The 22,168-nt window shown below is 41.0% G+C and overlaps 2 protein-coding genes and 1 long non-coding RNA gene across 3 annotated transcripts; 1 reads left to right on the forward strand and 2 right to left on the reverse strand.

The window, feature by feature from the left end:
* Positions 1–6,315: 6,315 nt before the first annotated feature.
* On the reverse strand, positions 6,316–7,897 carry LOC110003709 (lysozyme g-like). The gene is made up of 5 exons (XM_065959509.1): positions 7,764–7,897; positions 7,386–7,457; positions 6,881–7,083; positions 6,651–6,801; positions 6,316–6,565 (listed from the first exon to the last, which is right to left on the reverse strand). Exons 1-5 carry the CDS (start codon positions 7,765–7,767, stop codon positions 6,429–6,431), a joined length of 567 nt encoding a protein of 188 aa, XP_065815581.1. The 5' UTR covers positions 7,768–7,897; the 3' UTR covers positions 6,316–6,428.
* Positions 7,898–15,438: 7,541 nt separating this feature from the next.
* On the forward strand, positions 15,439–19,622 carry LOC136180351 (lysozyme g-like). Its single transcript, XM_065959542.1, has 5 exons — positions 15,439–15,639; positions 16,973–17,068; positions 17,154–17,356; positions 18,821–18,971; positions 19,061–19,622. Exons 1-5 carry the CDS (start codon positions 15,630–15,632, stop codon positions 19,231–19,233), a joined length of 633 nt encoding a protein of 210 aa, XP_065815614.1. The 5' UTR covers positions 15,439–15,629; the 3' UTR covers positions 19,234–19,622.
* On the reverse strand, positions 19,463–21,854 carry LOC136180358 (uncharacterized). Its single transcript, XR_010667047.1, has 4 exons — positions 21,720–21,854; positions 21,495–21,544; positions 20,626–20,693; positions 19,463–19,594 (listed from the first exon to the last, which is right to left on the reverse strand). It is a non-coding gene; the product is annotated as an uncharacterized lncRNA (long non-coding RNA).
* Positions 21,855–22,168: the final 314 nt, after the last annotated feature.

A 22,168-nucleotide genomic window follows, 5' to 3' on the forward strand; every position in this document is an offset into this window, starting at 1 on the left:
AAGCAGTTTGTCTGCAGAATTTCTTTCATACAATTTCTATCTTCATATATTTTAAATCCCTTTTTAAGTTTTTTGGATGGAAACTTGTCCCTCATTGAAGTATCTTCTCTTTTTTTAATCAAACGTCTGCACCAAACCCTGCTACTTCATTTTTCAAGTGAAATGTTTCCATGATGTGTTGACAGTTTTTAAGATCGTATCTTTAAGTTTTAGTGTCTGCTCTGTTTCTCAAGCCTCATAGTTCTGCATTTTTGAAACAGTTTTCACAACAGCAAACTTACCACAGACCATCCAAGTATGGCAAAACCTCTCTCATAATCATGTCATAGTTTTCACATGACGTCGCATGCTTATGGAACCGCCCACCTGGCGGGCGAGAAAGGCTCTAAGTTATTGGTCTCAGTGGCCACCTACGTGTTTTTTAATCAGTTTAATTTTTCCATGTTTCAAATGAGAGACAGTTGTTGTTGAATGTGATGCACTAACCGACGAGGAGACGAGCCCGGGTTGTTCTTCTACAGAATGTTTGAAAGAAAACCCAGAGAGGAGGAGATTGTGGATTAATGCTGTTAGACGCTCTGCTGTCCCTGTGAGGGAACAAAAGAACAGACTTCTCCTCATCATGACATTAAAGATTGTGTTAACTTGATCTAAATATTCCTGCCTTTAACGAACATTACTGCCCCAGAACACTGACTGACAGAGACCCTGATACTATCGTTAGCTAACCTTAACTAGCATTTGTTAGCTTATTAGCACTCACAGATGCTTGGATGATGAAGAGTTTCTTGCCCTTAACTTCCTAAACGAGCATTATTGACCCAGCCGACGACATGGAGGTTAACTGTATTAACATGTGAACATCTACTCTTCCTTTGTGCTGACCCTGTATAACTGAGCAAACAATGTGCTTAGATTTCTCTGATTGTGTTTATACCATAGACTGTGAATACAAATGGACAACATCCCTCAGCCTCCTTCTGTTGAACAAGATGAAGCCAAATGATCCCCATGATGGGCGCTTACATATTGCATACTTGCAACCAGAGTCTGCGTAGTAGGGATCCACGGGAAGAGCCACGGTATTGAAGCCAAGTGTAAAGCTAAATATTTAGAAAATATGCAAATCATGTAATTTCACGCCCCTTGAATTATCCTCAGACCAGCGCACGCCCACCCCCCTGACCTCGGATCAGTAGGTGAAACCAGGAAAGACCCAAGCATGGCCGCTTCCCTCACAGCAGCAGAAATCGAGCGGGCGGTTTTGTACCTTTTTCATCCTTTTAGAGAAGGAACTTGAGAAGCGTCTAAATTTCCCCTCTGTTGATCAATAAAGTATTATTCCTTTAACTGAGGCAGAGAGAGCTTTCATCCTGTCGTTGAATCCTGAGCACATCCTGGCCTTTACAACAGGAAGCTCTAGAGTACCTGCTATTGGATTTTCTCCCAGCCCAAAACTTACTTTCATCCATGATGAAAAAATTAACTTCCCTGTTGCACACACATGCTCTAATGAGCTTGAAATATTTGTCAATGCAAAGAATCTGGCAGATAATGATGATTTTCTCGTGGCTCTGATGAATGGAGCCATTTTTAGTGCACGCTAGTAGCTAGGCAAAGACAGACAAAAGTAAACAGTTCTGATTGTATTTGTTTGTTTTCTGTTACGACTTTTGATGTTGTGAATACTGTCTTTCAAAAAGTCCGTTTGTAGAAGTTGTCTCTGCAAAAAATGGTCGTTGACAAATCTGTCAGTTTTTTTTAAGCTGAATACCCATAAAATGGCAAGATGTTTTCAGAGTATAAATGATCTCATACATACTGTTATATGACAAACAGTGGCATTAAAGAAGGTGAAAACCCCCATTTGGCAATTGTCAATTTTATTTCATCATTATTTGTAGCCATGTTCATGATTATGGTAACGAGTTAGTTACACAATCTTGTTGAATACAAATTCCTGCACTCTGTTATATAATGTTTTTCCTTTGTTACCATCATGTTCAAGTGGGTTTACTGTACCAACAAGTTCCTGCATATCCTGCTGGTTAAGTGGGCAAAATAAGTGGTCTGTATGAGCTATTGTTGAGTCGACTGTTCTTTCCTCATTTTCAGCTTCTGGGTGGTTCAGTAACATAAGATGTCGGTCTAGTGTGAAAAGCTGAACTGGGGTCCTGTTTCGTTCAGAGGAAATTGAATGATTGTTAAATGCAGCTTTGAACTCATTCAATGTTTGGTTGATCCTGGGGATGTACACATAATGAAGACAAGATAAATCTGATTCATTTTCTACATCCAAGGCCTCCAATGATTCTAACTCATAGAAAATAGGTGCAAACACATCACGGCAGTTTCTGTTCAAGTCCCGATTGAAGCGTTCAATTCGCTGGTTATGGACAGAGCTTCCAGTTAACACAGAGTTTTCACCTTTATGCTCTCTCATGTGTTCCCAAATCATGACATTCTCCCCACCTTTATCCGTCCGGATGTGATAAGGCCGGTCGTTTTCGCTGATAGCTGTACTGAAGAGGTCCATTGCAGTGTCAGCTCGATTGTTGCTAGAGCACTGCAGAAACATTAACTTTCTACTATAACCATCCATTGCACCATGTATGACTAATTTCCATCTTATGAGTTTGTGATTGCCATCTATGTGCCAAATATAGTTTGGAAAAGGCACAGTATATGCTCGTCTTTGTATTGTAGTCGTTCTCCTGGATTCAACACCAGCTCTATCAACACGTTTTATAGAGTCTCTGAGACGACGTCTCTGCACTGTAATGTTTCTTGCATGCAAATGTCCATTGAGCATAACTTCTCCAACATGAGGATGTTCTGCCTTGACCTCACTTATGGTTGCATCCAATTCCTCATCAGAAATGTTTGAAAAAAAATTTGCCTTATGCTGTATTCACATTAGCTTGTACAATGTTAGTCTGGAGATCCGCAGGACTGAAGCAACTTCAGAAAGTGATGTTCCTAGCAGCAACAAACTCACTATGTCCTCTTTGGAAATGATGGTACTCCCCTCCTAAGAAAGAGAAGGAAAAGGCAGAGAGGTCTTCACTAATATAATGACTTCTCAGTTTGTCATGCACATAATGGAATTATATGGAAGACAATTGAAAAAAATACATTGTTATCACATACAGACCCCTATTTTGTGTGTGTGTGGCGGGAAGAGTATTGGGCTGTGCAATTGTTGAACAATATGAGACTAAAAGTTTAAAATATAAAACATGATATAAGCAGATGACCTCTACATCTAATTCAGTGACATTTTAGCACTTGCATTTTCATGTGCCCCTTGCTACTGGAAAATCTGCAGTGTCCCCAAAGTATAATGTCAACAAGAGATTTGACTGCAACCAAAACGGGTGAAGCTGGGAATGACAATGTATTTGACTGATTCGCAGAAATGATTTAATAACATAGTTAAACCTGTTGTGTATATGATGAAAGGAAATGTACAGAGACAAGCAACTGCCCAACAATAACATACTCTGAAACAGAAATGTTGACATTAACTAAGGAAGCTCAATGTATTGTATATGGTGCATTTTTTAAGGCACATTGTAAGAATAATTTAGGATGACAAAAAATCTTTTCTAGCTAATGTTTAATATCACTTACTGATCTCAGTGATGTGACGGTGGTGTTGATGTTTGACGTGCCAGTGGCCGCTGCTGGAGGAGCCTGTGGCTGTGGGTTACCCAGGGGTGCAGAGACCTGAAACAAGAGCCCCGACTTTAAATGTCAGCTAGGGTGGCAGCAGGGTTTGTTTGGCAAAATGAAACGTTAAACACCGCTTAATTTCTCACAACAGCGAAACAGACTGTTTAATGGATTTGCGCTTACAAAAATACAGAGGATAAAAATGAAACAGACTCTTAGAGAGTGTAAGCCTCCACAGTAATGAAGCACAGGCTAGCTAACCATTGTGAAACATTACAAAAATATATTCCATTTTTGTTTCTGGCATTCAAACCCTCCAACAGCGCGGTTTCTCTGTTGCTAGCACACCGGCTTAAAGTTTGCTCCCGCCTCCCGAAATGAACACACAAAATCTACGACTGGCTACTACTACTAAAAAACTACGGGTATCTTGGGCTTGACAGATGTTAATTTTGGACACTGGTGAACAAACGAACAGCGCTAGAGGGTAAAGTAACTCCAAAGTTCAACCACAAGGTCTAACACCGAAACCATAACGATCACTAGCTCAAATGCAACAAGGTGAAATTTTAACCACCTGACTCTCAAAAGTGAGCTGACTGTTAGCTAGGTAACAGTCAGCTAGCCAAGTAACGTTAGTTTAACTATAAAGATGAATGAAGTACTATATTAAAAACACTTAACCTACCGTTGACGATGTGGATGGCAATGGTCGAGCTCCTTGGAGAGCAGCCCGCACACCGGCCAAAACCGCCCGCTCGATTTCTGCTGCTGTGAGGGAAGCGGCCATGCTTGGGTCTTCCCTGGTTTCACCTACTGATCCGAGGTCAGGGGTGTGGGCGTGGCCGTGCGCTGGTCTGAGGTTAATTCAAGGGGCGTGAAATTACATGATTTTCTAAATATTTAGCTTTACACTTGGCGACACATTTAGATTTAGATTTAGATTTAACATTTAGATTTAACATTTATATTTAACATTTACCATTTAGATTTAGATTTAACATTTAACACACCTGAGGGATTTTTATGTTTCTCAGTACGTTAAATGTGTGTTTTCGTCAGAGGAAGTAACGTGACTTCAATACCGTGGCTCTTCCCGTGGATCCCTACTACGCAGACTCTGGTTGCAAATATGCAATATGTAAGCGCCCATCATTTAACAGTTAACATTTAACATTTAGATTTAACATTTAACATTTAGATTTAGATTTAACATTTAGATTTAACATTTAGATTTAGATATAACATTTAGATTTAACATTTAGATTTAACATTTAGATTTAACATTTAGATTTAGATTTAACATTTAGATTTAGATTTAACATTTAGATTTAGATATAACATTTAGATATAACATTTAGATGTAACATTTAGATTCAACATTTAACATTTAGATTTAACATTTAGATTTAACATTTAGATTTAGATTTAACATTTAGATTTAGATATAACATTTAGATATAACATTTAGATGTAACATTTAGATTCAACATTTAACATTTAGATTTAACATTTAGATTTAACATTTAGATTTAACATTTAGATTTAGATTTAACATTTAGATTTAACATTTAGATTTAACATTTAGATTTAGATTTAACATTTAGATTTAGATTTAACATTCAGATTCAACGTTTAGATTTAGATTTAACATTTAGATTTAGATATAACATTTAGATATAACATTTAGATTCAACATTTAAAATTTAGATATAATATTTACATTTATATTTTAAATTTAGATATATTATTAAATATTTCTTCAACACTTAAACTTTGCAATCAAGCTAAATGTGAAGAATATTAACTAAATATTGAAAATATATATATCACAACGTTTTTACAATCGGCACCCCATAGTAACGCACTGAGCTGTGTCACACTGTTTGTTCTTGTTGCAGGATGGGTTCAGTTTTTTAGAGGTCCACTATCTCGGCTTCATCTTGCCAAAAGAATTCTGTTTTTCCCTCCCCTCCCTTCTTCTGCTCTTGATAGCTGGCCTACACAGAAAGGATTAAATAATGACACCCTGATTCACAGGAAAGAGCCCGGAGGTTAGTGTTTCCATCATGTTGCAGTTTTAGAAATACCAGACGCACACCGTATATGGTGTTCAAAACAGAATAAGCATAGTCACTCCTCTCCCTCTCTCTTGCTCGACCACTCGATGACACACACTTTATTCTTTTCCTCTCGGCCTATATTCATAATGAAGCCAGAGTGACGTCAGCCATCTGTTCCTGCAGGGGGCGCTGGAGGCTCATCAGCAGCAGCCGCCATCTTGGAAATCCTGTGTCAGGCTAACTTTAATGAAAGGCTGAGAGCTGGAGCTGAGGCGGGTTTTAAACCTTCTGACAAACCGTTACATCACGCCCAGCTGTCAATCATGTCAGCAAGGCGCCTAACTATGGATTACACATATTGTTCATCAAATCAAAAAAGAGCCTCTAAAAAAAAAGTCAGCCCCCGTACAGTGTGTGCAAGCGATGACAATAACTAATGACTTCCTGTGTTCCTGCAGCCAGCCTCTAGTGGACACTCGAGGAACTGCAGGATTTTACACTTCAGCATTGGCTTCATTTTTCAACACCGAAAGTTGCCACTTGGTCAAAACCCATCAAGCACAAAAAAACAGAGATATTTGTGGTTTTGTTTTTTGTATCATGTTTATTTACCTCAGGATTTCATAAAACAACTTTTTAGACTTTTACTTAATGACTTGCAGGAAATGTTGTCAGAGTGGGCTTCAACAGTTAAAAGCCACCATGGTTCCTGTACCACTGGGCTCTGGCAACAACATCATTGGAGTAGTCTCTACCGGTTGTGTGGTCATCAACGTTTTCATAAGAATGGACGTTTCCATCGCCCATGTTGTAGGCTGCAATCCCACCTGGAGAATTAAACACACATAAGATCAAACCATTTGTGTGAAGGGGGTTGTGTTTGTGTCAACTTAGTGGGTGAGTGAAACAAACCTTTCAGCTTCTGCTCCGAGCTCCAATTAGGAAATTTTGTACTGATCCGTCCGATGAAATGAACCAAGATGCCCGTGGCTTGTCTGAGGTGTTCCTCGCTGTCCCAAGCGCCCTCTGGAGTGTGGTTACCTCCGTTTGGATTCACATCCACCTACATATGTTTGAAGGAAAGCTGGTTAATCACTGTAAGCTAAAACCATGCGAGTAAAAAAAGTAGCATTTATGAGCACCTGCATCAGTCCCCAGCCGTTGCCATGGTCCCCCCAGCCTCCAGTGTTCTTTATTGCGTTTCCAGCCCGAGACTCTCTGGAGATGATGGCAGCAATCAGAGCTGGAGGAATTCCCTTCTGAACCCCCACTCTGTTGATTTTAGACCTGAACTCTTCCATTCTGCCTGCATCAGTCTGGGCCATGGTGTGTGATGCTCTCACACCTTTAGAGAAAAAAAAAACACAGAAAAAAAACGCTAGTAGCCTTGGAGTGACCAAATCTGATATTGACCGTTTTCACAAACTGGATTTCTTTTGATTTCAGGCTCATGGTGGGAAGCTCAGTGGTCCAGGTTTGTTTAAAGTCTGACAAATGTCCCATCACTTGTTTTTGACCAGCACATGAAAAAAACATACTTAGAGTAAGTCTAGAGGATTTGTCCCCTGCCTTGCCTGTTGACAAGCAGCACCTCTGTATTGAACTACTTCATATAAAATGAGCTCCTGTGTTTCGCAGCTTACTTACCTGAGTATCGCAGATTGTCCTGATTAGCCGTTTGCTGTGATGCACCGCTAGTTTGAACTCTCATGATGTCTCCTGCAAATGATATGTTTATTAAAAGATCAGTTTTTAACAGAAACAGAAACAGAATCACTTCATTTAATCCCTGGGGGAAGAAGATGGGATGTTTCAGTCGCTCTAAAAAAACAATACAGCTGGAGAGTATATACAGGGAAAATAATATAATTATGAATAAAATGAGAACAAGAAATAAAGACATTGGTTAAACAAAGCACAGAGAAATGAGGAAATGAAGTTCAACTAAAAGAAAAACAGACTGTTGAGGAAATTCGTAAAACTTGACTTCCCTCAAAAGAAAAATTCCATCAGACGAGCACTCACCCATCTTTGATGCTTCCTCTTCTGGTGGTCTCCTCACAGCTGAGATGTCAAACAACACAATGTCCCTCTGTGCACTCTCTGGTTGTATTTATAACTCAGTGCTGTCACTTTCACTTTCCTCATGACGTTACTCCCTTCCTCGTGCTGTATGGTGTTTCTCTCTCTCGCCTGCAGGAGGTGCTGTGAGCTGATGTGTCAGAAGAGAAAGAGGAGAGAATCAGGTGAAGGCAGCTGGTTTACAAGAATCAGACTGAGCTACACACACAAAGGTTTAATTACAGTCTGAGTTAGATAAATCTGGTTGTATCCAGTTTTTTACTCACCTTTACCCATACGTGGTGAGTGTTTGTTGTTGAGGTCATTCATCAGTCAACCCCCCCTCCCGTACACACAGTAGCCTGTAAACTGAACTTTAACATGTTTGTGGGGCACTGGTGCTCGATGGTTAGTGTGTGCGCCCCATGTGTCGAGGCTGTGGTCCTTCGGGGCGGGTGGCCCGGGTTCAGGTCCAACCTGTGGCTCCTTTCTTGCGTCTCATTCCTCACTCTTTCTCACCCTGTTTTCCAACTATATCCACTGAACTCTCTGTCTGATAAAGGCAGAAAATTCAAAAAAAATAAATCTTTAGAAAAATAAAAATATACATATATTTATGTATCGTGTAATATAATTCTGGAAAAAAATCTTGTACAACTTAACGGATGTCTTGTTTCTATTTTTTATTTTTTATTTTTAGATTATGTGAAATGCTCAATAAAAAGAAATGTAAAAAAAAAAAAAAAAAAAAAAGAGGAAGTTTTGACAACCGGAATGGGAGGAATATTACGAATTATCCAAGCGGCTACCTCCGGTCTTGAAAAATTAAAGTCAATGCAGAAGAGCAAAATCCTGCAGTTCATCGAGTGTCCACTAGAGGCTGGCTGCAGGAACACAGGAAGTCGCAAACTGGTTAAAAAAAAACAGTTTTTACAGCATAAATAAACATGTTTACAGCCTGGTACAAAAAAAATCAAATAGGTCTGATAGTTATTGTCATCACTGGTAAACACTGTACAGGGGGTAAATTTAAAAGAAATGTCTCTGTTTTGATTCGATGAATGATATGTGTTATCCGTAGTTAGATTTCCAGCATGGTGGCTGCTGCTGATGATCCTCCAGCGCCCCCTGCAGGAACAGATGGCTGACGTCACTCAGGCTTCAAATATTCATATTTACAGTCTATATTATCCCAATCTCCCCCATCCCATTTTTCTTTTGTAACACAACAATGAGTAAGGTCTTTTACCCGTTCTTTTGTAAATCCTCTTGAGATAACACTTGTTAAGGATTGGCTCTATACAAATAAAGATTGACTGATAATGTGGAAAAAAAATCCTTTAAATCCATCAATGTAGGTGTCTGCTGCTCTTTCCAAATAAAAACACACACTTACATCATCTGTGTGTCTGTTCACCACAGTTTGTATGTTTGTTCTGCTTCTAGCCTTTCTTACACTGTACTGTTCTTTATATGTGTTGTACTTCACAAGTGTTAACATAAATGAACAGCCAGCCAAACTCCTTTTCAAGAGCCTGGAAGTGAGCGTGCTTGCTCCTTTAATTACTTCTTCAAAGTAGAAAGCAGCCTTTCTTACACAATAAATAAGTTAAATCATAATTTGTTTTTCGGGCTGCTGTGCTCTTTTGTGTTGTTCTAATGTCAGTGTTTGGATAGGCTTATTAGTGCATGTGCCCGCTATAAGCTTCCAGGGACAGTGGGGGTCCCCAGTGTCTACCGCTTTACTTTGGTGGTCTCCAGCTGAAACATTTAAGAACCCCTGGTATAGCTGATATGTCAGTAGAAGGCAGCTGATTTACAAGAAACACACCTCAGTTGATCTGCCTTGTACATTTTTTTTCTGCAGAGTTTCCATCTTCCTGTAGCAGGACGTAAACACAAGTCCCCGCCTTTATAGGGCATGTATACTGGTTGCTGTTGGTTTCTTTATTATTCCATACGTATATGAACTCCTTATCTTATCCCACCTTGATCTGCAACTGTAGATCATTATAGAGCCCTACCGGGTGGTAGTATCAGGTAGGGTGGTGCTGAAAGATATCTCAGGTAATAACTGACTAAACATGAGGAAGTCATAGTGAAACTGAAGGTGGAAAAGTCACGCATATGCTCATCACATCATATGATCTCTGTGAAAAACAATCAAAAATATGATTGCTGCCATCATCTCCAGAGAGTCTCGGGCTGGAAATGCAATAAAGAAATCTGGAGGCTGGGGAGACTATGGCAACGGCTGGGGACTGATGCAGGTGCTCATAAATGTTATTTTACTCACATGATTTTAGCTTAGCGTGATTTTCTGATGATATAACCAGATTTCCTTCAAACATATGTAGGTGGATGTGAATCCAAACGGAGGTGGGCACACTGCACAGGGCGCTTGGGACAGCGAGGAACACCTCAGACAAGCCACAGGCATCTAGGTTCATTTCATCGGATGGATCAGTACAAAAAATTCGTAATTGGAGCCCAAAGCAGAAGCTGAAAGGTTTGTTTCACTCACCCATTAAGTTGACACAAGCACAACCCCCTCCAGCAACCCCCCAGCATCTTGTTACATTATCGACCAGTTATTACATTTCAGGTTTTATTTCATTTTTTTATAACGTTTTGGGTCGTTGTTACATTTCGGGCTCTTAAAAGGCCTCATCCTCAGCTTTAAGTGGACCACCTGACCACAAAAAGAGAAGCGGTAAGAGCTTGTGCTGTTCCTGCTGGGTTTTATAAAGCTTCTTATACAATGGAAACACTGGTATGTACAGTCAGAGCTGTGCAAGCCAGCTATCAAGAGCAGAGGAAGGGAGGGGGAAAACAGAAGTCTTTTGGCAAGATGAAGCTGAGATAGACCGGAGACCACCAAAGTAAAGCGGTAGACACTGGGGACCCCCACTGTCCCTGGAAGCTTATAGCGGGCACATGCACTAATAAGCCTATCCAAACACTGACGTTAGAACAACACCAAAGAGCACAGCAGCCAGAAAAACAAATTATAATTTAACTTATTTATTGTGCAAGAAAGGCTCGAAGCAGAACAAACGTAATCTACTTAAATGAAAAATGGGATGGGGGAGATTGGGATAATATCATAGACTTTAAATATTAATGTTTGAAGCCTGAGTGATGTCACCTGTCTGTTCCTGCAGGGGGCGCTGGAGGATCATCTGCAGCAGCCGCCATGTTGGAAATCCTGTCTCAGCCTAACTTTCATTCAATCTAACGACAGCCTGAGAGCTGGAGCTGAGGCAGGTTTTAAGCCTCTTGACAAACCGTTACATGGCGCCCACCTGTCAATCATGTCAGCTACACGCCTAACAATGGATAACACATATTCATAGAATCATAGAATTTTAATTCACCCCCCGTACAGTGTGTGCCAGTGATGACAATAACTAATCAGACCTATTGAACATGTTAATTTATGCCAGCCTCAAATGGAAACTTGGCACTTATGGTGTGCCAGGCCCTCTCCTTCTTATTCCTGTCTTCATAAAAAGACAAAGTTTTGTCGTATAGCTGCGGGTGTTCTAAGACCTCGACTATAAGTTTCTCCTCCTTTGCGCCCGGCATCCCTTCAGCGAATTTGTCACTGAAATTTAATATTTTGAACTCGTGCAAAGCCGCGACAGACGTCCATTTCATCCGCAACGCGACATGATTTCGCTTCATTCCATTAACTTTCTATGTACTTTTGTAGTGCGACAAATTAAATTTGTGTTTGGTGTGTACACAGCTTTAGACTCCTTTCGTCTTGTTCCCTCCAAAATAACTATTTGTCAGGCTTCTCCAAAGGTACACAGACCTGAGCTCTTTTGTCCAGCACACATGGCTGGGTCCCAACACCGCCTCAGCTCCAGCTCTCAGCCTGTCGTTAGGTTGACTAAAAGTTAGGCTGAGACAGGATTTCCAATATGTGTCACGGGTGTGGGAAAAAAAGGAGGTGGACCCAAGTGCAGAATAAACTAGTAAAACTATTTATTTAAACAAAAAGGCAAAAATGTTCTATCAAAATGCCCAAACTGAGAAAATCCAAAAACTGATAAGCACTGACACTCCAACACACAACAAACAACACTGGCAACTTACAACAATGATCTGACAACACGAGGGTGGGAACACAAAGACTAAATAGACACAGAGGTAATCAAACACAGGTACGACTTATAACACAGGTGAAGATAATGAGGGTAATCAACACGGAGGGAAACACACAGAGGCAGGAATACAATACAAGAAACACTGAGGACATCTACAAACTAAATCATGAAACACTAATGACACACAGAACTCAAGAATGTAACATTACCACTAGAACTTGCCCAGGGAATTCACGTACACCATTGTTATAGCTGTTTACATCCCACCGTCAGCTGATCCCGAGTCTGCGAGTGATGCACTTCACTCTACTGTTTCACAGCTTCAAACTAAGCATCCAAATGCTTTTGTAGCCATTACTGGGGACTTTAATCATGTGAAAATGGACAAAACACTACCCACTTTTCATCAATATGTTAACTGTCCAACTAGAGAAACTAAAACACTGGACCTTCTGTATGCTAACGTTAAGGAAGCAGCGTGCTCACTCACATCTGGAGGGAAACGGCTGCACTGTGAGAATCACCTTTTTTGATTTCTCCAGTGCATTCAACACCATCCAGCCACAACTGCTGGAAGAGAAGCTGCAGTTGATGGGTGTGGACTCGTCCATCATCTCCTGGATTACTGACTACCTGACAGACAGACCACAGTTTGTCCGACTTGGCAGTGTTCAGTCTGGAATGGTGGAGAGTAGTACAGGAGCTCCACAGGGTACTGTGCTGTCTCCTTTCCTTTTCACCTTGTACACCTCTGACTTTCAGTACAACTCAAGGTCATGCCACTTGCAGATGTTTTCTGATGACTCTGCGGTGGTGGGGTGTATAAGTGATGGGCAAGAGGGGGAGTACAGAGAGCTGGTGGATAACTTTGTGGAGTGGACAGGAAGAAATCACCTGATTCTGAACGTGGATAAGACCAGGGAGATGGTGATCGACTTCAGAAGGAAGAGGACAGAGCCACCACCGCTGTGCATCCTGGGAGAGGATGTGTCTGTGGTGGAGGAGTACAAGTACCTGGGTGTCAACATAGACAACAAACTGAACTGGAAGGCCAACACTCAGGCTGTGTACAAGAAGGGGATGAGCCGACTCTACTTTCTGAGGAAGCTGAGATCCTTCAATGTGTGCAGCAAGATGTTGGAGATCTTCTATCAGTCTGTCGTGGCCAGTGCACTGTTCTCTGCTGTGGTCTGCTGGGGGAGCAGCATTGGAGCTGGTGACACTAAGAGGCTGGACAAACTCATCAAGAAGGCCTGCTCTGTGACAAGCTGCAAGCTGCACTCTTTTGTAGTGGTGACAGAGAGGAGGACTCTTAACAAACTGTTATCCATTATGGATAATCCTGATCACCCTCTGCTCACCCTACTGGACAAACAGCGGAGCAGCTTCTCCAACAGACTGATACAACTCCACTGTCACAAGGACAGACACAAGAAATCTTTCCTACCGAAGTACTCTGTACAACAGCTCATCTCTGTCAACTGTCATCATGATAATATCTGTCTCTCCATACTGTAATCTGTTCTGCACATGTTCAATTTATAAATAATCCCTGCACTCATGTTCAATTTATTTGTCTGTCTCCTCGCCGTTATATAGTATAGTTTCTGCTTATTATATGTCTACACTCATGCACTTTAACTTATGTCAATACTGTCCATTTACTACTCTGTTTTTGCACATTTACATTTCATCTTCCATATTTAATCTTCCTAATCAGGACTAGTAATGCTAAATTAAATCCTGGTTGTATATATTCCCATTCTTAGTTTTGATATTTTTAGTGCTTATTTACTTTGTATTTAATATTATATTGTGTTTAGATTTGCTAATATTGTGTGTTGGATAACCTGCTGCTGTAACACCACAATTTCCCAGTTTGAGATCAATAAAGTAATTCTATTCTATTCTGACAAAGAAACACAAGGATAAGAAACTACAAAATAAAACAGGAAACACTAAAGACTAAGCTATGAAACATTAACACAAAAACACACAAAGGGAAACAAGCAACACTAGGATGGACAGGAGAAATTAAAACATGGAAACCTAAACGCTGAAATACAAAACTAAATGAGACCAAATCATGACAACATGGCAGATGCTGCTGATGATCCTCCAGCGCCCCCTGCAGGAACAGTTGGGTGACGTCACTCAGGCTTCAAATATTCATATTTACAGTCTATATTATCCCAATCTCCCCCATCCCATTTTTCTTTTGTAACACAACAATGAGTAAGGTCTTTTACCCGTTCTTTTGTAAATCCTCTTGAGATAACACTTGTTAAGGATTGGCTCTATACAAATAAAGATTGACTGATAATGTGGAAAAAAAATCCTTTAAATCCATCAATGTAGGTGTCTGCTGCTCTTTCCAAATAAAAACACACACTTACATCATCTGTGTGTCTGTTCACCACAGTTTGTATGTTTGTTCTGCTTCTAGCCTTTCTTACACTGTACTGTTATATATATTTATATGTGTTGTACTTCACAAGTGTTAACATAAATGAACAGCCAGCCAAACTCCTTTTCAAGAGCCTGGAAGTGAGCATGCTTGCTCCTTTTATTTCTTCTTCAAAGTAGAAAGCAGCCTTTCTTACACAATAAATAAGTTAAATCATAATTTGTTTTTCGGACTGCTGTGCTCTTTGGTGTTGTTCTAATGTCAGTGTTTGGATAGGCTTATTAGTGCATGTGCCCGCTATAAGCTTCCAGGGACAGTGGGGGTCCCCAGTGTCTACCGCTTTACTTTGGTGGTCTCCAGCTGAAACATTTAGGAACCCCTGGTATAGCTGATATGTCAGTAGAAGGCAGCTGATTTACAAGAAACACACCTCAGTTGATCTGCCTTGTACATTTTTTTTCTGCAGAGTTTCCATCTTCCTGTAGCAGGAAGTAAACACAAGTCCCCGCCTTTATAGGGCATGTATACTGGTTGCTGTTGGTTTCTTTATTATTCCATACGTATATGAACTCCTTATCTTATCCCACCTTTATCTGCAACTGTAGATCATTATAGAGCCCTACCGGGTGGTAGTATCAGGTCGGGTGGTGCTGAAAGATATCTCAGGTAATAACTGACTAAACATGAGGAAGTCATAGTGAAACTGAAGGTGGAAAAGTCACCCATATGCTCATCACATCATATGATCTCTGTGAAAAACAATCAAAAAACATGTTAAAGTTCAGTTTACATGCTTTGTTAAATAATCTGTGATCAATGATAATACTTATACTGTGTGTGTGTTCAAGATTCTTAGTTAAGCTTTAAAGTAATTTAAACTTCAGCTGCAGTAAATCTCAAAAAAGTGAAACTTAGAAGACCTCATCGGGTTCCAGGCCAGCACGTGGCAAATCCTCAGTTTACATGCTTTGTTAAATAATCTGTGATCAATGATAATACTTATACTGTGTGCTTCAATTGGACCGCCTGACCACAAAAAGAGAAGCGGTAAGAGCTTGTGCTGTTCCTGCTGGGTTTCATAAAACTTCTTATACAATGGAAACACTGGTATGTACAGTCAGAGCTGTGCAAGCCAGCTATCAAGAGCAGAGGAAGGGAGGGGGAAGTCTTTTGGCAAGATGAAGCCGAGATAGTGGACCTATAACAACCGGTCACTAAACCCATCCTGCAAAAAGAACAAACAGTGTGACACAGCTCAGTGCGTTACAGGCTTCATCCTCGGCTTCAAGTGAACCGTCTGAACACAAAATGGGGAGCGGTAAGAGCTTGTGCTGTTCCTGCTGGGTTTTTAAAAAACTTCTTATGCAGTCAGAGCTGTGCAGTAATTTCTCATCTTCTTCTTGTTGATTATTTTCACTTTTCAAATGTTCTTCATTCATAACGTTCAGCTGGGCTTACAACTTGCTTTCATCAGTTGGACAGTAAAGTCTGTTTATCAAACCTTTTTTATATCTGTGTGGGTTCTCAGTCATGCAGGTCATGGTAAATATGAAGCTTGATCCAAAGGCAACAGGACTTGGTTAAATATCCAAGTATATCGTGAAGGATTTTAACTTGCTGATGATCTGCCAAAGCAGAGAGATCGTAGAACCGGGCTAATGTGTTTATTCTCTCATGCTGCAGTTTATGCTCCGACACAGACGCGTCTCCCTCCCCTTCTGTCCCCTTCTGCTCCTCAGTGGTGAAAACAAAACTTAAAAGTAAAGTCCGCAAAAACCACTTCATCCCGGTTATATGCAACTGTTGTGATATTTTTCCAAACCTGAAGCGGCGTGAGCAACAGTTAACTTATCTGCATAGTTTGGAAAGTTAAGTTTAAATCTCGGAGAGCGACACAAGAAAGGAGCCGGAGAGACGTTAACAGTCTGCAGAGAGTCAGACAGAGAGGAGCTCAGACAGACAGTGATGAGAGATATAACCCCGGTGTTTAAAACGTTGCTGTCGGTGTTTTCTGCTCTCTCAGTTTATAAAAGTTACTAACACGCCTCTCCACTCGAAGCTCACTTGTTGTGATAATGGAACCTAAAGGGATTAGGCTAAATGACGTTATGGAACGGAGGGAGGCGATCATATCAGCGAGGTCCGGACCTCGGATGTTAATTTTTTTAACAGTAGGCCAACAATCACTTATTTCTATACTTTGATTTCTATGCATGCTGATGAAGTGATGTCATTCAGCAGCTCTTTGTCCTCTCGTTCAGTGTGCAGCAGGCAGGTGAGAGTGAGTAACCATGGTGACTGTTTGTCAGTCAATCAACGATGTCCCGCCCCCTCTATGAATAAAACTCTTCTGTCAGTAAAATTTACTTTGATCATGTGTCACAGAATTAAAACATTCTGTATTATGTTTGATTATATATAAACTAAACTAAAGTTAGTCTAATGATGTCATAAAGACAACAAAGGCTGCAGAGCCTGTATGAAGCTCCAGCTGGAGGAACTCTGCAGGGCTAAAACAGAACAGAAAGACAAGAACTTGAAGTCTACATGTTTTTAAATAAATGCATCACTGCAAAAGACATTTCTGATGTGAGTGCATATGTGAAAACGGCTAATGTTGATTGAAACCAATATGATAAACTGATCATTAGGGTATTCACATGGAGACTACGGAGACATCATGAAGTTTAAGTCTTCTGGAGCTTCAGATATAACAGCCCAGCAGGACGGGCCGACGCGGGCTAAAGGTAAACACTGCAGTACAACACAAGAGGACTTCAACGTTACTTTGTTGTGCTGAGTAATTATTCCCGTTGTTTGATCTCTTTCAAGGTGTGGACGCATCTCATGCACTGGCAAAGAAAGATTGGGAAAGAATGAATAAGTACAAGGATGACATCTTCTGTGTAGCAGCTCAACATAAAGTCGATCCGGCTGTTATTGCTGGCATCATCTCCAGAGAGTCCCGGGCCGGAAATACAATAAAGGACAATGGAGGCTGGGGAGACCATTTCAAAGCCTGGGGACTGATGCAGGTTTTTACAAATATCTATGTATTACTCACACTGGAGCCTTGCATGTAGACGGTGGTGATTCCAGAGTCTGTTGGGGCCCTAGGCGAAAAATAATTGGGCGGCCCTCCTACCGGCGTTCATCACCATTACGTCTCCCAGTGTCTCGACGCTTACTCCTCTTCCTCTTTTTCTCTCCTATAGACTAATAATTCCTCTTCATTTTTCTTTATTGACTGTCATTGACAAACACTGGTTTTAACAGCAATAATTCATGCAACGCTAAGCAGGGCAACGAGAGTGAGTGCTGACTGATGGGGCCCCCTTAAGGCCCTGACACACCAAGGAGACCGTCTGCCGTTGATCCGTCGCTGAGCAGTCGTCGCCCTCGTTTTTGCTTCGTGTTCAGCTCCATCGATACCCATCGGCCCTAGTTGGCCTTTTTTTGGCCGATTCCACATCGATTGAATCGACGTGAGCCGGCGCGGTTGGGGGTAGGAATCTCTCTGATTGGCTGTTCAGCTAAACGAAACAAGAGAGCCAGAGCATGGGAAGAAATACGGAAGCGCCTCTTCTATTCTTGTTCCAATAATTTAAAGGCTGAATATGAGATTTTTCACACTTCAATGTAATAGAAATCAAGTATATAAAAGTTGTTTAATTGAGGGACTAGAGAAAAGAAGAATAACATACTGTACTCACTGCTTAACTGTGTTTCTAGATCACGCTCATTTCAGGTAAATTTACATGCAGTGTGAAGATACGAGCAGAATAAAGATCGCTAGCATTAGCATGCTAACACAACAATGCAGCGTGAGTTGTTTTGGTTTCATGCTGGTGCTCAAGGGCGACATCTGCTGGATCAAAAAATCGCATATTCTGCCTTTAAGGTCCAAGGGCTGACAACACCAGCGGCATTTTTTACTTTTTATCAGACATTAATCTCCATTAGAAGTACCTATATTATGAGTGTTGAACGACAGCGGTGAGAAAATTGTCTTCTTGTATCACGGTTTAGTTTTCTGCGTTCTTCCTCATCCACTTCCGGTTTCCCCTTTTTGGAATGACGATTACAGACTAGAGAGTTATTTCCTTCTTACGCATGCGCAGAACGTACGTGGAGGTTGGTCGGCAGCTGTAGTCTTTGCGGTGTGTTCTAGTGCAACTTTTTGGCCAAGACAAAAGGAGTCGTGCGCTGATGTTGTGCTCGGACACGATGCTTCCTCTCTGGCAGCGTCATGAAGAATCACGGCTGAGAGCTCCCCCTTCCGGCCTCGGCAGGCATTACTAATCAATCCAAAACATTATCTTTCAATAGACTCTACAGGTAGATCACAGATTAACAACTTCTGACAGACAGATATCTGCATATTTTAACCAGAAACTATCTCTTTACAGAGATACCTATCCTTTATTCATTTCCACTTGTCAAGGCCACAACTACTGATGTGAGAATTACTAACACCTGAGTTGTTGTTGTCTCTGTAGGTTGATGTCCATCCAGACGGAGGAAACCACAAAAAAATAGGCGCATGGGACAGTAGGGCGCACCTGTTCCAAGCTACAGGGATCTTGGTTGATTTCATCAAAAAGATCCGTAAAAAATATCCAGACTGGAGCAAAGAGTATCAGCTGGAAGGTTTGTTTTACTGAACCATGCAGTGGACTTTCAAAAGCTCAACCCTCTTCACACAATCAATCTGATCTTACTTTTATTTGATTCCACAGGAGGGATTGCAGCCTACAACTGCGGGGATGGAAAAGTCGACCCTAAAGACGCGGATAAAAACACGACAGGTGGAGACTACGCCAATGATGTTTTGGCCAGAGCTCAGTGGTACCGAGAGAAATACAATCCTAAGACTTTTTGGGGGTCCGTTTGGGGGTTCTTTTCTGAATAGCAAACTACAAAACAGAAAAAAACACTGATGATGTTTCTACTAATCTGGCCCAAAGTGAGAAGATTCTGAAAGAAATGTATAAAATAATAATCTCTGTATCCTCCCGTACTACTTACTAAAACTGCTCTGCTGGTGAAGATTAGATACCGCCCAGTTAGGCGCGTAGCTGACATGATTGACAGGTGGGCGTGATGTAACGGTTTGTTAGGAGGTTTAAAACCCGCCTCAGCTCCAGCTCTCAGCCTGTCGTTAGGCTGACTGAAAGTTAGGCTGTGACAGGATTTCCAGCATGGCGGCTGCTGCCGATGATCCTTCGGAGCCCTCTGCAGGAACAGATGGGTGACGTCTGTTGTGGATTTTTCTGTTGGTAATAAAAGATCTCAAGTCAACGTCTTTTGTCTTTGAGTATTTTATTACATAAAATAAGAGTTCTTTTGCAAAAGGGGTAATCAGCTACAAAAGTAACGTCAGTCACAAGTGCATCAAAGATTCCTGGGGCAGTCCCGGTTGCAGAGCATATTTATGCATTCACATGGTGTAGGTATATTGCATATACATGAGTAACACAATGTCATTGGTTTCAGCTTGCCCTAGTGGCTATGCCTTCTATAGTCTGCACGAAAATAGACTCGCTGTGTATTTGAAACGGAACAGAGCGCAGTGCCGTCGGTGACACGCGCCAGAGACGGACTGCAGCGCGCTGTGTGACCACAATGATTGACTAGAGTGGAGGCTAAGTCAAACGTAGTGCGTGGAGCTGACGGTCCGCGGCACGCACGGAGTATGTGTGAATTGGGCTTTAGCTACCCTGATCCCCCTCCTCAGCTTGTTCCTGGCCTGTTGTTCAGGTCTCTGTTCCCACTCCTGTAGGCCTCCTCCTTGGCCTGACGCAGCTTCCTAAGTTGCTTGCTGTTGTTGTATGTGCAGAAGGTCCTGGTCTGGACCAGTGGGCGTGACTTTAGCTGTTTTCACTCAACGCTCTTGAAGCCAAAATATGCCCCTTACGGGCGCTTCCATCTTTCGATTTTGACGTCATTTGGAGCCAGGGTCTGCGCAGTAGGATCCGGTGGGAGGAGCCCTGGTAACACGCCCCGCCCCATTTAGCGTACTGCCCTGATTATTTTAAACTGTCATCACATGGGCCAGCCTGATAAATTAAACTAAAGTTAAATATTTTCATGACATAAATTACAATAATTAACTTTTGCCTATGACTTAGTAGCCAGGGATGTGAGCTAACAGGTGAAAACTGAAACAGCAGAATCAACCTGAGAGGCAGAAATCAGAGGCTTGTATATTTTAATATACATAGAGTTTATATTAACTCCGTGTTAGAAAGGACTGTGGATTACTTAGTATGAGTATGTAGGACTCCACCTTCTATCACTTTACCTGATAGAGTGATTCTTGTGTGTCTTGTACATGGAAGCCAATTGTCCTCTCTCTTCAAGTCAGTGTACCTATAGACAGGGACAGACAGATGAGCAGAACCGGTTCATACTGGTTTTTGTTAGCCATGAAAACTTTTATTTCTGAAGCGCAAACACTTCAACACATTTAGTTTAGACAAAACTCACTTTAGACACTAGGTGGCAGTATTTGGCTGTTGTTTAAGTTATTGATCAGTATTTGGGTCAGTTGTTGTATCTGAAGCAAGTTCAACATATCCAGGCTTCCTTTGAGAAAGCTGGTTCAGCAAAGCCAGAAGCCCCAGATAAAGATATCTGATAGCATGAGCTGATTATGAACTTTGTCTGTTAACTCAGGCGTTCTGCTTAAGGCTCTCAGCGTGTCACAGAAAGGGCGCGTGTGAAACGTCTTTTGACCATTCTTATTCACAAAAGCATCAAGTGCAGGCGGTCCAATATGATGAGGTGTGATGATGAAGTTAAAGTGGTAGAACAGGATACTGCAACTGCTGATAAGGAATAAGAAAACAATCCTGCAGAAAAGTATTGTGTTCATTTGTACATGAATGTAATGATTTTACCACACACTGCACCACAGTGTCTCCTGTTGATTTCTTAAGTTACAGATACTCACAGTACAACTGTACAACTGTGAAACTTAAACAGTGAGACATGATTTCAGCAGTGTGAGCAGAAACTGCAGTCAGTTGGATTCTTGTGCTTCATGACAAATATGCAGAAGTAGCTTCAGTATTTGGCTAAAAAAAAAATTAATTCAATGTACTGATTTGGTGTTGTGTGGTAATTACACATTAAACAAATCAGACAGCCAATTTGTGTGCAGAACCTCACCGGAGCTGGAATCAGAGTCTGGACTGTTGTTTCCTTTGGGCATTGATTTCCTTGAAGACAGAAAGAAGAACAATATAAACATGAACTAGACTTCTTGCAGAACCATAGAGGCTGTTAAACTCTTCTGCTAGTCTGCTTTACAGGATTATAAATTGCTACTAAAATTACTTTGATGCCGATAGCGGTTACAATAAAATGGTCCAATCATATGAGAGATAATTTTACCTTTGAGTCCTATGTGAAGACGTTCTCTTCAGAATCAGCACTGCAAAGACAAGATGATGGCGTCCACCTTCACAACGTGCTGCTTCAGTCTTCTGGCTTCATCATGGTCACCTACAGGAACACCACAGAAATGCAATCAAAGTACTTCATTTTATTTAAGAATTTCATCTTTTTAGCTATAATTCCTCAAAAAGATTTGAGACTGCTTTGTTATTTGAGAGGTTAAAATTTAAGTCTAAAACTAAAAAGTTATAACAAACAAATATGATAATGAAATAACCAAAAGAGCATTTTAAATGAATCTTGTTGAACAGAAATAGTGTTAAAAACAGGAAAGTTATTATATGACATATGAATCACATAATCATGGAGCAAAGCAAGAAGAGTATTCTGAACTAATTCTGAATAATCTGAACCAAAGTCACAACAAATCAACTGTAAACTATTGA

This window comes from Labrus bergylta, chromosome 1, assembly GCF_963930695.1.
Source record: "Labrus bergylta chromosome 1, fLabBer1.1, whole genome shotgun sequence".
NCBI lineage: Eukaryota > Metazoa > Chordata > Actinopteri > Labriformes > Labridae > Labrus > Labrus bergylta.

Coding starts and splice junctions, on each gene's coding strand:
- LOC110003709 (XM_065959509.1), bottom strand. Junction 6,802..6,880: donor ACGGCTGGGGACTGATGCAG/GTGCTCATAAAT, acceptor AAACATATGTAG/GTGGATGTGAATCCAAACGG. Junction 6,566..6,650: donor CTCGGAGCAGAAGCTGAAAG/GTTTGTTTCACT, acceptor TTAATTCTCCAG/GTGGGATTGCAGCCTACAAC.
- LOC136180351 (XM_065959542.1), top strand. Junction 17,069..17,153: donor CGGGCCGACGCGGGCTAAAG/GTAAACACTGCA, acceptor ATCTCTTTCAAG/GTGTGGACGCATCTCATGCA. Junction 18,972..19,060: donor CAAAGAGTATCAGCTGGAAG/GTTTGTTTTACT, acceptor TTGATTCCACAG/GAGGGATTGCAGCCTACAAC.